The sequence below is a fragment of the Humulus lupulus genome, chromosome 3 (genome assembly GCF_963169125.1).
Source record: "Humulus lupulus chromosome 3, drHumLupu1.1, whole genome shotgun sequence".
Lineage (NCBI taxonomy): Eukaryota > Viridiplantae > Streptophyta > Magnoliopsida > Rosales > Cannabaceae > Humulus > Humulus lupulus.
In genome coordinates this window covers 17,832,347-17,850,944 of record NC_084795.1, presented here as the reverse complement: position 1 = coordinate 17,850,944, position 18,598 = coordinate 17,832,347, and the positions used below count along the sequence as shown (strand labels likewise).

Below are 18,598 nucleotides of genomic sequence, written 5' to 3'. Positions count from 1 at the left end.
CTTGTTCATGTATCGGTTGTCCAACAATGAAACAGTCATGATATAAATCATAATTTTCATCGTACTCTTCTTTTTCTAAGAACTTCCGCTCGGGAACTGATAAAACAATGGACCATTTATCATTAACTGGATCAAGAATGTAAAACACTTGTTTCGCTTGGGCAGCCATGATAAAAGGATCGTTCTTGCTTCCCTTCTTGCTTAAATCAACCAGAGTGAAACCAAGTTCGTCAGTTTTAACTCCAGTATTGTTGTCTACCCAAGAACATTTAAGAAGAGGAATACGAAATAATGAATAATCTAGCTCTCATATTTCTTCAACAATCCCGTAGTATGTCATTGTGCCTGAAATTGGGTTATTATCTTTTGCACTGGAAAAATGCATAGCTTCCGCGACTACACTTACTCCACTATTTTGAACCTGCCGAGGATCATCTCTTGAATTAGTATGAAATCGTTTCCCTTCAACAATGTAAGCTTGATGCTTTATTACATCAATGCTTGCTCCAAGAGATATGCGCTTCAACTCAGTCGACAGTCCATGATTTTTTTTTTCCCAACTTCGTCAAAATTGTATTCTTCAGCCACTGGCAAAACGTTTTATTATGCTCATCTATAACCCATTTTTGTTTATTTTTAATCTTGTTTGGAATCATCGACCGTAATAACTCTATGTGATCACTGAAACATAAAAGAAATAACAAAAAGTTTAAACAACAAAAAGAAAATCACTACTCTAATATATATGATTGAAATATATTATATATGATTGAATCTCAGGATTATTTTGCAACACAACTAATTGAGCTTGATCTAATTCTGCCCTAGACACGGTGATCACTGTTCCATTCCCTCGTAGTCCTTTATCAACTCCATCTGAGTTATTTCGTGGTTTGCTGATTCCGATTGCTTCAACCCCACTCATGTATTCTAAGCAAAATTCTACTACATCTTCCGATATATAACATTCAACCATACTAGCTTCAGGACGATAATGATTATGCACATAACTTTTCAAAACCTTCATACTTCTTTCAAATGGATACATCCATCTCGCCCAAACTGGTCCACACAACTTGGTTTCCCTTACTAGATGAACCATTAAATGTATCATAATGTCAAAGAAGGATGGCGGAAAAAACATTTCAAGGTTGCATAGAGTTTCCACTATCTTACAATGCAATGCATCCAATTTTTTCATTTCTAATTCTTTTCCGCATAAATGATTGAAGAATATGCAAACATTCGTTAAACAATCTCGAACTTTTTTCGGTAATACTGACCGAATAGCAATCGGAAGTAATTCTTGCATCAACATATGACAGTCATGTGATTTCATACCCATCAGCCTCAAATCTCCCATGGATACCAAGTTTCGAATGTTGGATGAATAGCCATCAGGTACTTTCATCTATGCAAATGATTTACATACAACTTTTTTCTCTTCTTTGGACAACGTGAAACAAGCAGGAGGTAAATATGTGCGTTTACCTTTCTGTTCAGGTGCTAAATCAGTTCGTATACCCATTTCAACAAGATCTAAACGACTAGTTAAACCATCCTTAGTTTTACCGGGAATATCAAGTAATATACCTATAATACTTTCGCACACATTTTTTTCTATATGCATGACATCCAAACAATGTCGAACAAGTAAATCTTTCCAGTAAGGGAGACGAAAAAAAATTGATTTCCTTTGGAAACATCCACTTACTTTCTTATTTTTCTGCATTTTTCCATACTTGAAATCAATTTTCTCTACTTCTTTAAGAATTTGTTGCCCCGAAAGTGGCAAAGGAGCAACACCTTGTTCTTTATCACCATCAAATGCTTTTTTTTTTGTCCCTATAATGATGATTTAGGGGCAAATATCGTCTATGACCCATATAACTAAGTTTGTGCCCATTAGACAGACGAATAGCCTTTGTGTTAGTGCAACATATTGGACATCCCTGGTAACCTTTTGTACTTAACTCTGATAGATTACCATAAGCTGGGAAATCATTAACAGTCCACAACAAAACAACTTTTAAGTTAAAGACTTCTTTCTTAAAACCGTCATATGCCTCAACACCATTTTCATACAAATCTTTCAAATCATCAATTAATGGTGCCAAATAAACATCTATATCGTGTCCCGGTTGTTTTGGGCCTGGAATCATTAACGTGAGCATCAAAAACTTTCTTCTCATCACTAACCACGGAGGAATATTGTACATAACAAGGAAGACAGGCCACGAACTATGCCTACTACTTAGAGATTTATGTGGATTTACACCATCAGCAGCTAGACCTAGACGAAGATGTCTTGCTTCAGTTTTAAGTTCTGGATTTAAGTTATTAACTTTTTTCCAAGCCTGCGAATCTGCAGGATGTCGAAGTTTACCATCTTTCACTCGCCTAATCTCATGCCATATTAAGTTTTCAGAGTGTTCTGCACTTCGATATAATCGCTTAAGCCGCGGAATCAAAGGAAAGTACCACATCACTTTCTGAGGAATAAGTTTCCTAATCTCCTTACTCTTGTTAGGTTTGTAGCGGGGTGAATCACATTCTGGGCAAGTGTCCATGTCTGCATACTCTTTACGATATAACACACAATCGTTCAGACATGCATGGATCTTCTCATACTTCAAGCCTATGCAATTTAAAGTTTTCTTCACTTGATACGTAGACTCAGGGAAGCAATTATCTAACGGCAAAATCTCTTTAAAAGCAGCTAAAAATTGACTAAAACATTTATCACTAACTCCATTTTCTGCTTTTATGTTGTAAAATTTTACCATCATTGGTAATCTTTGTTTTAGACAACCATTGAATAATGGTTTATCTGCATCTCTAACCAATTTATCAAATTTTGAAGGATCATCAACAAATTCTTCTTGTGCTTCATTGAGCAATTCCATAGGATGATCGTCAAAATCACTATAACCCAAATCATCAACCCCTCGCCTCCCGAATGGATATGGATTATTATTTTTCAATGATTCCCCATGCCAATACCATGTACGATAACTTGTATCAAATCCCCGACAAAATACATGATTTTTTATCATGGTAATATTTCCTTTTGTTCCATTACCACAATCTATACATGGACAATGAATTCTTTCCAGATCACTACAATTTGTTTGGAAAAATTCTAAAAATTGGTTGAATCCGTCTTGAAATTGTTGTGTTTCTCTATTCTCAAGAATCCATGACTTATCCATAATGATAATATCTATTTAATTCCTAAGTTGATAATGAAAAGAAAATTAGTATAGTAATTGAAAAAATAATGTTCAATTATTAAATTATAAAATGAAATGGGCAGAGTTTCATTTATTTCTATAACATATCCAAAATTCATATGTATTTAAAATTTCAACAAAAACAAAAACATTACTATTATATATAGTAATTTATAAAACATCTTCAACTAATATCATCAAAAAATAAATTGGGCAGAGTTTCCTCTGTATTTATAGCATATCCCAAGTTATCTACCTATAAATTCACATCAAACAAAACATATAACAAACAACATGCATGTTCTCAACCATAAGTCACCGCAGCACACAGAAAATTCACAGATCCTACTTCACTAAGACACACATGTTCTCAACCTTCTGTTATCTCCGCAGCACACAATTTTATCTCAGAACCTACTTCACAATGGATGAATATCTAATATATTCAAACTCCTCTAACAATAGTTTGTAAATATAAAAAATAAAAAATAAAAATTAAGTAGTAATTACTACTTACCTTCAAAATTAATATTCAACAATTTCAACCTCGCACTCAAACAAATATTTCCTACAATAAAAAGTTAAACATTAGTAAATATATGGTAATTGAATTGATCCTAAAATAATATAATTAACAAAAATATACTTTTAAAAAATCATTACCTAAATAATATACAAAATTATGCAAGCACTAATTTTTAATATAAAAAATTATATAAACAACATTATTATAAATAAAATAATACAAAAATACCCTAAAACCGAAATATACATTAAAGAAATCAAGTTTTAGTGATCAATACACATTTTAAACAATGAAAATGTCTTCCAATCCTATATAAAATTTCAAAAAAATTAAAAAAAAATAACCATATAAACATACATAGAAACCACCATTAAACCCACATAATATTTCTTCATTTTTACCCTAAAACTTCAAAATAACTCAAGATTAAGTATATATACATGATTTCAAGCTTTAATATGCAAGAAAATGGAAAAAAAACAAAAAAAAAATGGACAATGTGGGGCTTACCCGTGGCTGGGGACGAAGGTGGGAGAGCTTCGACCGTGCCTCTGTGAAGGGGAAGAATGTTGGGGTTTTATGCCCTAATTAAAACTCAAATTCTTTGTAATCTCATTTTTATTATCAATAAAAGAATAGAAATCATTTTTTGACTTGGTCAATCACTTTGCTCACATGTTTTATTTTCATGATTATTTGTTTAATATAAACTTCTATTAAATCCCGAGCATATAGCTAATCTTATTTATAGTGACGTAATCACAGTGGAATATAAATATGATTATATGTTCAAAAATAAGTTAGTCCTAAGATTAGTCAGTGCACCGGATTTACACTGACTTGCTAATCTACGATATGATCTACTTACACATTACAGTGTTATGTTCTTTCCAGAACATTAGCAAAGTAGATAAGATCAGATGTATTTGTTACATCGGACAGGACCGATATTGACAGTTGATAAGATAAGTAAACATACCGTTATTATCTATTCTAGTCATATCATATAGTTGACCATAGGTCAATTCAATCTCAATTCTGAGTGGTTAGTATTCTAACTGATTGTATTATTTGAGTTCTTTGACTTGTTCGTTACCAGCTTACCCTACGGACTAGCCCATACTTACATCTTGGGAACTCGGTAGTATAATTGAGTGGGAGTGTTAATCATAGATATGAACATCTATAGCTTCTAATGAAGAAGTGAAACGATGGTTTCCTTTTAGTTTGGTTCAAGGTGTTAAATGATAGAGATCTCATTTCAGTAATTAAATTAGTTTACTGAAATATCATTTACAAGGAACTAAGTGTTTTAAGGATAAAATACAATGAGGGGTAAAACGGTATTTTAGTCCTATCTCATTATAGACCGTCTATAGAGGATTGAGTGACAATTATGGTTGTAACAATGGATAATTAATAGCGTATCTAAATTTGTTATAGAGCGTTCTATGAATTCAAGAGTGCAATTCCAAGTCTATAGTGGAGTCACGAGGAATTAATAAGTTAGTAAATTTATTTGTTAGATTTATGATAACTCATTGGAGCTTGATTTCATAGGCCCATGGTCCCCATTGTACCTTGGATAAAATCATCTAGATAGTCTCAATTAATTGATTTAATCATCAATTAGAATTATCAAAGTTGACCAGGTCAATTTTGGATAGTTTCACAGAGTTGTGTAATTTTGAAAAGAAAAGAGAAATTATGGCAGATTTATTAATTAAGATAAATTGGTATCTAAATTAATAAATAAATTTAAATCAAGGTTCAAATTATAAATAATTAATTTGATAAAGGATTTAAATAATTATTTAATTAATTAAATCAATAGAAAATAATACAGGCTTTGATTTTAAGTCCAATGGGCTTATAATCAAATGGGAAATTTCACGGGCCTATAGCCCATGATAATTTCGACCTAGGGCTTCAAAATGGCTGTTATTTTATTGATTTTTTAATTAAATTAAATGGCCTAATTGAGTCTATAAAAGGAGTGCTTATAGAGAAGTAAAAAAAAAGGGTTTTTTGATAAGTCAGATTTTCTGATAGTTTTATATTCTCTCTAAACACAAGTCATTTTCTAAGCCTCTTTGTATTTTCTCTTCTTCTCTCTATATCTATCTCATGTGTTGAGAATTGCCCACACTAGTCTAGGTGGTTCTAAGGATACATTGGAAGATCGTGAAGAAAATAGAAGATCGGTTCAGTTTCTTGATAATAATCTGCGACAGAGAGGATACAAGAGTTAGAGAAACTGAAGGAAGGACTCTTAATTCCGCTGCGTATACTGTAAGTATTCTATTTTTGTTTCTCTTTGAATTCAATTTTAGAAACATGTTTTAGGCTATCTCGTATTAATTTGTTTAATATTAGATATACATGAAAATAAATAAAGATCTTGTATAAGTTTTTTCTAACAAAGAACATGTGCAAATGAGAGGGGGAAAATAGGGTATTGTGCTAAAGTAGGTGGAGACCACTTTTCTCCGCGGTTCTATACCCAAAACCGCAGAGAAAAGTGGTGAAAAGTTCTACACTTTTCTCTGAGGTTTTAGACCCAAAACCGCGGAGAAAAGTGAGTCATTCAAACCTTTCACTGCGTTTTTTTTAAAACCGCAATAAAATAGGGCGCGGACATTAAATATAATTTTTTTGACTCTTTCAAACCTTTTCTCTGCACTTTTTATTTATTGTTGAAAAAAAACCGCAGAGAAAGCCTATATTTGTAGTTCCATTTTTCAACCACCGCTATTGTGCAAGTTTGTAATCAATGGAACAATTGAACTGAGAGAATTAGGGCTAGGGTGGGGTTTAGACGACTAGGACGAGATCTGGGGTTGGGCAACGAATTTGGCTCTGAGGTTCTTGGGTGTTTTAGAGCAATCTAGGTTAGTGTTAGTGTTTTGGGGTTTTCTTAGTTTATGGTTTGATTTTCAGATTTAGTGTTTTATTTTTATTTTTTATTTTAGTTCAAATTTTAAAAAATGATTATAAATTAAATGAAATATATATATATATTCGAATCTTTTGAAATATGAGGTTGCTTTGAATTTCTTGTTCCTAGGTTTGGAATTCTAGGTTAGTTTTTAATTTGTATATTGTTCATATAAGAGATTTGAGCTTATTTAATTAGTTAAAATTTTTGTTTTTAAATTTTTTAAACTCAAAGTTAAAAATATTTTTTTATTTTTATAAAATAAAAATGTGTTTGGTAAGTTTTCTGTTTTTTTAAAATAAAAATAAAAATGTGTTTGGTAACTTTATTTTTATTTTTTGTTTAAAAAATAAAAAATACAAAACATATTTTGTAAACATTTTTTTTATTTTTATTTTCTAAACTAAAAAATAAAAATATTTTTTGTGACCACTATTTATTATTTTAAAATAAAAAATAAGAAAATTATAGAAAAAAGATCAAATTAATAATATCCAAGTAATCTCAAATTTCAAAACTTAATATCTATCCATGAGATAACATAAAATCAATAAAGTCTACATAGTAAAATAAAAACGTATGAACTAATAATTGTCCAAACTTAAAGTATTAAACGAGTCATAACAATCAACTAATGTATTTACTCAATCTCACTATCGCTGACTAGATCTTCATATATGGTCAGCAATTTCATCACAAACATGAGTCATTTCATGTATATGAGTTCTAGAAATACTAAACTCTACACTATTAGTCAAAGTTCCATCTGTACTTTGTAAAGTAGTGACCTGTACTTCAGAATTTCCTTCACATCCATCAAAATATACATCTGATTCTGCATTTGTCCTTATAAAATTGTGAATCCCACAACAAGCAATGACAGTGTACTTTTGTATTCTTAGATCATATGAAGGCATTTGTTTTAGGATTGGAAAACGGGCATTCAACACACTGAAACACCGCTCAATGACATTTCTCAAGGAAGAGTGTCGATAATTGAAAAACTCTTTTTTTCCTATGGGATTAAGATCTATGTACTGGCCCAAATGATACCTTTCCCCTCGGCATGACGAAAGAAAACCAAGCATGTTTGTATAGCAAGAATCAACAAGATAATATTTCCATGATCCAACGATAATTCATGTTAGTTTTTACTTATAGATATTTAATATAAAATAATATCAATCACCATAATAAGTTTGATAAATACTTACCTGTGGGCGGCATTGGAAACCCATAATCTGGGTTTGTGGCACATTCTAGAAGAATCTGTGTATCATTAGCTGATCGTTCCCATATAGGGACAACGTATGTGAACTTCATGTTAAATGAACATACACACATAACATTCTGAGTTGTATCCACTTTTCGACCTCGATATGGTATTTGTTCATCAATTGGAACATGCACAGAAATATGAGTCTCATCTATAGCTCCAACACAATTCTAAAATACAAAATAAATTATTAGATTTTTTTTATTGAATATTGAAATAAAGAAAAAATAATAATTCAAATTTTTTTACCTTAAAAAATGGATTGTATCTTGGATCGAATCGAATTTGTGGAGGAGTTACATCAAATGAAGGTGGAGTAATTAGTTCTTTGGATAGACGACATATTGCCTTCAAAACCTTCCTAAAATAATGAGATGTGGTTGAAATGGAGTGCTGAAATCGTTCAGCAACCACACGATGTCGTTCATTATGGACAATCACAAATAAGAACATAGCCACTTGTTCTTCAATAGACAGATATCGTGAGTTCTTCAATAATTTTTTTTCTTTTAGAACACCACAAAATAGTTTGAAGACATCTTTGTTCATTCTGAACAAATCATAACATCTACTCCAATGACCATGCAATACTTCCATAACGTATTCATGGCCTGAAAGAGCTGAATTTCTACAAGGTTGCTTAGATAGATATAATTTATTATATTCCTCGCAAAAATCTCTCCAAACTCATCATCTGAATCGTCCAGTAATTTATCCTTGTTGAACCGAGCAACATTTAAAGACATTTTATCTTGATAGTAGAAAAAAAAAAATTACATTCAATATATAAACACTCAAAGTTAAAATCAGACCATAAAACAAAATAAGCAAAACAAGTCATCCAGTCAATAGCTTAACAAACTCATATAGTCAATAGCTTAACAAACACATAGAGTCAATAGCTAAACACAGTCATACAGTCAATAGCTAACAAGGTTATCTAGTCAATAGCTTAACAAACTCATCCAGTCAATAGCTAAAGAAAACTAAAGTTAATAGCTCAACAAATTCATCTTGTTCATAGCTAAACAAAGTCTAAACTTTTCACTTCAAATTCAGCAACCCATCTATTCTTCTATGCTCTAGACACCTCATTCTCAAACTTCTCAATAGCTTTTCTTCTCCACTAATTCCATCAATTTGATTACGAGTTTCAACACTCTCATCCATAAGTAATGTGATGCAGATGTTTCCATTGATCTCTCTATCAATTCTGTCTTTCGCTTTGCAATTTCATTATATGTTGCCAGTGCATCTGCCAAAATTGATGAGAACTTTGCTCTTTTTACTGATCGAGAGTTTGAAGTGGCTGTTGATTTACCTCTTCTTATGCTACCATCCTCATCAAAACCACTTTCTTCATTCCTAGTAGAAGGACTTATCGACGTTGCATCATCATCATTATTATCTCCATCATTAGAAGGACTTCGAGTTGAAGGATGAGCATTGGAACCAGTTGCAGTAGTATCACCAAAGATAGTGCATAATTTCTCATAAAACTTGCAACCTTTCTTTCTAAATCTTTTAGCAGATTTGTTAACCTACATAAAATGAAATTATATTGATAAAATATACTATCAAAATAAAACAAGCATAAAATAAATTTTAAATAATTTTTACCCGAATAAGTTTATCCCAAACTTCATCAGTCGCACTAACTTCTCCAGTCACTGCATTGTATCCCATACCAGTCTCTTTCAGTAAAGACTTAAAATCCTTATGCTTTTGTATGCTTTTGTTTTAATTGATTGTATTTGTTCCTTAGTTGCATATCACTATAATTTCTTTTTGCTCGTGCACAAAGCTCTTCCTTTATATATTTCCATGATTTCTTTGTAAAGGTTGTGGTATTCTTATTTCCCTTTAAAACTTCCTCTTCCATAAGTTCAATGAAAATTTCTTCATGCCTTTGAGTCTAAATAGAAGTCTCATCATTATTCTCAATAATAAGAACTTCATTATCAACACCTGTCATCTAGGTAAGACCTAAAGACTCAATAAGAATTCTAAATGCAAATACAAGATTATTCCTAAAGAAACAACCATTTAAAGTTTTCATTACACATACCAATGAAGTTCACATACTTAAGTACTCTACTCCTCTCAAACTCGTACTCTACACTTGTTTCTTGAACTCTCAAATCCTTTAAAGTTTTCCCTAACTTCCCCTTTTCTTAAGTTCAATAATTCCATAAACTATCATGAATAGTACTGGGGCCATAGATAATTGTGTTGTGTCATTCTTTTATGATATTAAGCCAGAGGGCCTTTTATACTTTAATTATTATAACATATTTAGCTTTTTTTTTTTCAACCTTTAGCAATTTTTCTTTTACTACATTGTGCAACCTTTCATGATATAATATCATTCTTTTAATTATTATTTGGGTCCATTAATTCATTTCATATGATTTTTATTTTCTACCATAGCAATGAAAAACAACAATCTATCTGTTCTCTTTCAATTTTTTTGGACCACATAATGAAATATATTTAATTTACTAGACAATCATGCTTACATCATCCCAATAACTGAAATGATCTTAATTGCTTTTGAATATCTAAGAAACATTTCTTTTGAATATCTAATTGCTAATTAAATATTATGATTAAAGTTTAGGAGTTTGTATGTGGTCAAAATCCTGTTCTTGGAGGTGCAGAAACGGGTGGTCCAGCTTTGTTCGTTTGGAAAGGAAAAATAAATAAATAATAAGGCTCAGGGGGTCAACAAGATATCTGTTTGTTGTATAGAGAATTAAAGATGTTATAGCTTTACCTTAAGTAGATTATTATGACATATAGTGGGAACAATTATGTATGATATAAGCTTTATTTGCTGTGTATGATTATCTGCACAGGAGTTGGGGAATACTATTCATAATTAAAGTGTTTTCATGTTAATAGGCTTTCTCTTTGGTTGGAAATGACAGTGAGATTACAAGAAGATTGTAACTTACTTTGTCTTGCCTGCCAGGGTTACAAGAGACTTGAGCAACATTACACTGATCTTGTCTTCAAGTGCACCTTTATATGATATCAAACCAGACTTATCCTTTACATACATATAGATGGAGTTTATTGGCTTCAAAGTCAAGATGTTCTTGATCTGCACTCAAGGAAAACAAGATGTTACTAATTGAGAAATTACATTAGAAAAATACACATATTGTTTTGATTGGTCCACAAACAACTAACTAAGTTTTCAGACTATTAAGTCAGTTTTTCTATTAGTTTTAACAGAGTTATTGCTCTTTTAATATTGAAAATACAAACAGAATAGTGAATAGGATTAACAGAAAGTTAATTATTTATTAACAGAAACTTTGACACTGTTTAGCCTTATATTGATGTGTTTCCATTTATCAACAAATATCCTGCTTACAATCACATTGGAGAATTATATCAAGAAGCTTATTCTATCTAATTATAAGAATTATATCATACCAACTATCAATACATTGAAGTATTATATCAAAAAGTTTATATATAAAAGTGGAATTGATAATTATGATCCTGATTTTCTATATTATGACTCTTCTGATGTTTTTTTTAAATGCATACTATGTTAATGAACCCCCTGATACAATAAGAAGAAAGAAAGAGAAAAAAGATAGACAATACTATTTGAAAGAAATTAAAAAATAAATAAAAAAAGAAGAACAAAGGATTGAGAAAGCAATCAATTTCCCAAATGCACTCTATGGCGATACACTTACATTTTGAGTTTCAGATTATTGAACATAACATTACTATAAAGACAAGTCTTATCTACTCACAGGTAAGTTAACATTGACAAGTCTTGGAATGAGTTTGGTATTGAGAAAGTCAACTTGTTAAAGCTTAAGTCCCTGTGGGAACGAACAGAACAAATTAATGAAATGGAACAATCAATTATAGAAAGTGTCCTTGTTAGGAAGAAAAACCATAAACCTTATACATACCAATAGAAAAGGTAGTACTTTGACTAGAGTCGATCACATAGAATTGTAGATAACAACAAGATACGGTATATACAACATTCAAAAAAGGCTCGTCTTCTCCCACAATCTCTATATAAGCAATTTAATGTCAAAATGCTTGTAGTAAGTGATACAAAATTCCTACCCTTTCCCACCTAATTTCTTTTCAATACAGCCTACCGGAGCATTCAGGAGAACCACAAAAGCAACTCTTCTTCTTAATATTACCATTTGAATCATGAACCTCATCTACTGTATAATTATAATGATAAGTCAACTCATTCAATGGAGGAATATTCTCAGCAGCAAAAAGCTTCATTCTCCTTAAGGAGCTCTCCTATGTATTCACGTATAAAACTTCCTGATGGAATGAAGTTCAGTGATCTCACACCCCATCCCATAACGTTGGTTTTGAAAATTTACAAACAAATTCCATTAAAGATACTTATAAGTCTAAAATCAGTCATAAGTTTAAATCTAGTAAAATCTAAGCAGTGATTTGACTCAAACTCAAGTCCAAACCCCAAAATCAGAGAAATACGAGATTGAGCACAACCCATCAAAGCAATTCAAAATCCCATATGGATCTATCAAAGGATCAACAAGAGATATCATCAACAATCAAAAAATCAAAGAATAGACTAATTGCCCCTACAAAATAAACATTAGTAGCATAATCAAAGAAATACAAAAACAATTTTAATGTCCTTCAAAATCATAAATACCCATACATACCATATGAGAGAGAAACAAATCAGATGAGAGAGGGAGAGAGAGATTGAAAAATAGATCATAGAAAAAATCGGAGTGGAGTGGAGTGGAGAATAAACCTTGAAAATCGGAAGAAGAAATCACTATTGTTGTGCTAGGGGAGGAAGACTCAGAAGCGTGAGGAAGGTGAGAGAAATGAAAATATGTTTCTTAAAATTTTAAAAGCATCAAAATTATGTTTTCAAAATTTAATTAATTTTGATTTGATTTTTAAAAAAATTAAAAGCAAAAATGAATTACCGATCATGTTTTCTTGCTATTTTTTCAGATTTTATATTTAAAAAATAAAAAACAATTTTTTTAAGATTTACCGAACATGCCCTTCATTTTTAATCTATTTTAAATTAAATTATTTTTTATACTTTAAATATATTTATTGATTTTTTTAATTTAAATTAATTAAAAATTGATGATGGGGCATTAGCTTAAGATGAATTGTGTCGATTTGTTAACGGAAGACTTGAATGTTTTAAGGTAACAAAAAAAAATGAAGATTATGTATAGCAAAAGATAAAAATAAATGAGTTTTGAGTGTAGAAAAGACAAAGTCCTTTGAAAAAAAATGATCTTAGGTTGCTAGTGACCTCGTAGATTTGACTGGGTCCTTTCATATTATAACTTTCCAACGACTTCCAGCAAGCAAAGTGAAACGTATCAATAAATATATTAAATGTATAGATATTCTCTTTAACTAACAACTCTCTTTTTCACTTCATCGAAAATCTGTCGATTCTCTTCTCATCATTCTTTTCTTTTTCTTCACTTCTTTCTATTCTTTTCTTTAAATAATACATATAATTAAGCTGTATACAAATATATATTAATTATCAACTTTATATATTATATATTCTTTATAAAATCATTTCGTGGGAGATTCAGCATGATAATTAAATTCTTAGCTAGCTTGCTTGTAAACATCTAAAGTTATAAAGTAATTATAGTCCTCTAAACATTAAAAGAAAAACTAATACATGTAAAAATAAAGTACTTCTTCTGGTGCTGTAAGTGTTTTTTTTTTTCAGTTAAAAATCTAGACTGCTAGATCCGCAAGCTTTTCATTCTTTCATCTAAAAACAAAGTAGTTAAAAGAACATACAATAATTATTATGAATAAAGAAAAGAAAAGGTACTTGGTGCTTTTTTTACTTAAGAGACATAAGTATCTCCGAATATGCAATTACCTTAAAGAAGAGGAAAACACATAAAGCTGACGTGATGCAATTGCATACTAAAATAGAATCTTCAATTTAAGGTGTAAAATTCCACATGATGAGTGTTTTGAGAGCTCCTTAAATAGTAAAATTTTCAAAATATTAAATTTTACATATGTCTTCTATATAAAAAATGTGTAAATAACGGAAATTTTTAACTTTTGAGGAATTTTAACATAATATTCTTATAGAGTGTAAACATGAATTAAATTTAAATAAATAAATAATTAAACAAATTAAGATATGATATTTTTGAGATATTTTACAATAATAATTATTTAAAAATAATAAAACCATATATTTTATAACTTAAACAAAAGTTAATTAAACATTAACTTAATATTATATTAAACATATAATATATAATCTTTTTGTTGTTACTGGGAAAATAAAAAAACTAGAACAAATATCAACTTAAAAATAATTAATTAATTAAAATATGATATTTTTACGATATATTATGATAATTTAAATAATTAAATCAAATTTATTTAAAAATAATAGAGACATACATATAATTTTTTATCTTATAAATTTGTGTGATAGTTTATTTTTTATCAAGTTATTGGAGCTATTTTTTTTCATCAAACTCACCAAACATTATGAGAAATATTAGAAATTAAAAATAGTTGATGCATGTATATTACTGTCTACACTATGACTTTTTATATTCTTATTTTATTTCTATTATTAATTTCTTTTTATATATTATTGTATTGTATATGTATGTCATATAAATATATATATGCTAACGTTATGTTTAAATGTCATATATGTAGAGATTATTGATACAAATATTTATATATACTATAGAACTATAATTTATTATATTATATATATATTTTAAAAAAATAGTAAACCAAATTTTATTAAAATTATAGACAATGTTTACAATTTTAAAACTACGAAAACGTGATGTCTACCTAGTATATATATATATATATTACAAAATTATATTATTATAGATTATATATATAACAAAAGAAGTAAACAATTAATACCAAACAAACAAAGTGATAATCCATCCAAAATTGCCAATTAGTTACCATGTAAATAATGAAATCATTTTTTTTTTTAAAAGTATACATTTAACATTAATTAACTGATGAAAATGGAAAAAAAGAAACATAAATATCAAGTTAAATAAAATTTGAAGTTTGCCCATTTTCATTATTAAAATAAATGGCTGAAAATCCATTTTCAATAAAACACATTTTCTTGTTATTACATTTTTAATCTTGATTTTTCACTTATGTATAATTATTCGATTCATTATTACATTTTTTTTTATAAAAATTATTGCAATAGAGAATATGACATGATATATATGACTCTTTTACAATACTAGTAATACTATATATAGGAGATATTTTCCATCGATGATCGTAATCTTCAACACTAGCAGCCCATCTTTCATAAAATTTTGAAAGAAAGAAATGCCACATCTAACAATAGAATCCCCACCATTTGAGGTTATGGTGGCTATATTGATTTTCACAATTGTTTAAATATTTCATAGGACAAAATGTTATATTTCCCTCATAACTATAACATTTATAGTCTTTTTTGTCCCTAGAAATTTTCTATTTGGCAAAAATACCCTTAAATTATAGTATTTATAGGCTTTTACAACTTTCGTCCAAAATAGTAACAGTTTGCTGGTGTGATAGTTAATTATTTTTAATAATTTATTTATTTAAATTAGAGAAAATAAATAAAATCATTTTAAAAAATAAAAAATTAATTTTTAAATTTATGAAATTATATAAAATCCTATAGAAAAAATTAATAAACACAAAATTTTCTTAATCCAAATGTAATTTTGAAAAAAAAACTAAAATCAATATTTTTAAAATAAATTAAAATCTTTAAACTAATTTAAATTAAAAATTCAACCAAATCTATATTTCAAACGTAGATAACCAAACACATTTAGAAAATAATTACGCAAAAAATTAAAGATTTTAATTTAGTTTATTTCTAAGTATAATTTAGTTTAGAAATATTGATTTAGTTTGTTTTTTTAATTTATACTTAGATCAGAACCTATTTATGTTTATTGATTTTTTATTTATTAGATTTTATATAGTTTCATAAATTTAAAAATCAATTTTTATTAATTTTTTAATTTTCTAACTTAAAATTAATTAACTAATAAAAAACTTATTTTTATATATTTTTTGAATTGTTACGTCAGTATATCATTATTATTTTAGATAAAAGGGGCAAAAATTTGCAAATAATATAGTTCATGGGATATTTTTGACAAATAAAAAAATTCAGAGACAAAAATTTAGGGTGTTATAGTTTTGGGAAAATGCATTTTGTCCTATGTTATAGAAAATCATATATAACTTTAGCTTCTTTTTGGAATTACTATTCTTTTTAGTCATCGTATATATGCATTTCTTAATTCCAAAAGTACTACAGCACTTTGGGGGGTTACTACAAACGAGGGGACTTCTCTTCTTTATGGTGCATTTAGAAAAAATTAATAAACACAAATTTTTCTTAATCCAAATGTAATTTTGAAAAAAAATTAAAATTAATATTTCTAAAATAAATTAAAATCTTTAAACTAATTTAAATTAAAAATTCAACCAAAACGTAGATAATCAAACATATTTAGAAAACAATCACACAATAAATTAAAGATTTTAATTTAGTTTATTTCAAATATAATTTAGTTTATAAATATTGATTTAGTTTGTTTTTTTAAATTATATTTATATTAGAACCTATTTATGTTTACTGATTTTTTATTTATTAGATTTTATATAGTTTCATAAATTTAAAAATCAAATTTTATTAATTTTTTATTTTTCTAATTTAATATTAATTCATTAATAAAAAAATTATTTTTATATTTTTTAACTTTTACGTCACTAAATTATTACTATTTTAGATAAAAGGAGCAAAAGTTTATAAATAATAGAGTTCACTGGATATTTTTTCCAAATAAAAGAATTCAGAGACAAAAATTTAGGAGTGTTATAGTTTGGGGAAAATGCATTTTGTCCTATTATATAGAAAATCAAATATGACTTTAGCTTCTTTTTGGAATTACTATTCTTTTTAGTCATCGTATTTATGCATTTCTTAATTCCAAAAGTACTAGAGCACTTTGGGGATTACTACTAACGAGGGGACTTCTCTTCTTTATGGTGCATTTTATATTTGTTGGGAAAATAAATAATTAATTGGTCTAGAAAAGACAAAGTCCTTTAAAACTAAAATTGTCCTTTGTAGCTAGTTTATTATAACTTTACAACCTCTCCCAGCCACCAAAAGTGAAAATTATCATTAATATTATACATATATCTTTATATAAAAAATGTGAAGATAATGAAAATTCTTGTTTTTGACCGTTTTTGTTGATACCATTTTTTGTCAACTTAATTATGTAGAGTATTAAACAATGATTTAGAAAAAAAATAGAAGAAGTCAGAAAATTTTAACGTGGTTCAACAATTAAAATCTGTCTACATCTACGAGTCACTATTATTAAGAACATTCTCTCAAAGCTTATGATGAAAGCAATTTGGAAGAGTCTCTTCTCAGTATAACTTTGTGTGTCCTTACAAATGACCTAGTTTAGACTATTTATAGGCTTTGTTGTAGGAATATTTTCCCTCCAATTTAGGCAAGTTACAGTCAAATGTTTAAATTCAAAATAAATATCCTGATTAATAATACAAATCAAATGCATTAATTAAATAATGATCCCATAAAAAATAGAGATTTGTTACACAGTGTTGACCAATCATAAAGAAATAGGGATTTCCTAATAGCTTTCCCATTTGATAAAAGTGTCATTGAGCTCTATGTTGCCTTCACGCGCTTTCGAGACCAGCCAAACTTTGAGGCCATCATTCCAGTTGTTGCCTCCTCCTCTTTCGCCTAGTCGGTCGAACTCACTCATTGCAGAAGGTAGGTATGTTTGAGCCTGCAACTCATGCTTGAACGATGATAGCGAATCTGGAACCAAATGTTAATTTATACAAGTGTACCACTAACACTTGTTATTCCCGAGCTTACTCTTTTCGAGCCTACATTTTGAGACTATTTATTTAATCTTGAAATTTGGGTGTAACATTTTGTCCCCTCAAAAGTGTTGGTTCGAATCATCTGAGAAGGAAACTTTTGAACTTCACTTTTGAAAAACATGCTCACCTATCACACTCGTGTGGACATGTGTCATTAGGGGATTGCATGGCACTCTTTTATTTGCACACATCCTTTCATATTCTCTTTTTGCTGGGAACTTTTAAGATCAAACGCGGTCCCTTGGATCATTTTTTAACCCAAATCAAAATCTCAAACTCCCTTTTTAGTATGATAACTCCATTTTAGTGTTGTTTTAGGATGTGTTTTTGTGGTAATCTTGAGTCTTTATGTTTTTTTTTTGTGTAAGATTACACTCGTGTTTGTCTTTGTTGTAGGCTGGTGTTATGAATTATGAGCTAAACGCAGAAAGAAGAAGAAATGGTGGAAAAATGGAACTTTTGGTGGTTGTTCGAGTCAAATTAGCATCAAGGAGGAGTTAGAAGAAGTTTTGATGAAGTTTTGATGAAGGTCGGACTTAAAATGGTCAAGTTTGGAAAAAAATAGAATTAGAGTCGCGGCATGGGCTTAAGGGCTGCGACTTTAGCAAAGTCAGAAACTACCCAAATTAATCTGGCAG

At 29.0% G+C, this 18,598-nt stretch overlaps 1 protein-coding gene across 6 annotated transcripts; it reads right to left on the bottom strand.

Moving 5' to 3' along the window:
* Positions 1-8,813: 8,813 nt before the first annotated feature.
* LOC133822244 (uncharacterized) lies at positions 8,814-12,915 on the bottom strand. Of its 6 annotated transcripts, none has more exons than XM_062254510.1 (5): positions 12,763-12,915; positions 11,750-11,821; positions 10,931-11,079; positions 9,594-9,948; positions 8,814-9,514 (listed from the first exon to the last, which is right to left on the bottom strand). In XM_062254510.1, exons 4-5 carry the CDS (start codon positions 9,657-9,659, stop codon positions 9,080-9,082), a joined length of 501 nt encoding a protein of 166 aa, XP_062110494.1. In that variant the 5' UTR covers positions 9,660-9,948; positions 10,931-11,079; positions 11,750-11,821; positions 12,763-12,915; the 3' UTR covers positions 8,814-9,079. The 6 variants fall into 6 exon arrangements, with proteins under 6 accessions (XP_062110494.1, XP_062110499.1, XP_062110496.1 ...); XM_062254515.1 differs by having other exon boundaries at positions 9,594-9,643; XM_062254512.1 differs by having other exon boundaries at positions 12,668-12,808.
* Between the last annotated feature and the right edge of the window lie 5,683 nt (positions 12,916-18,598).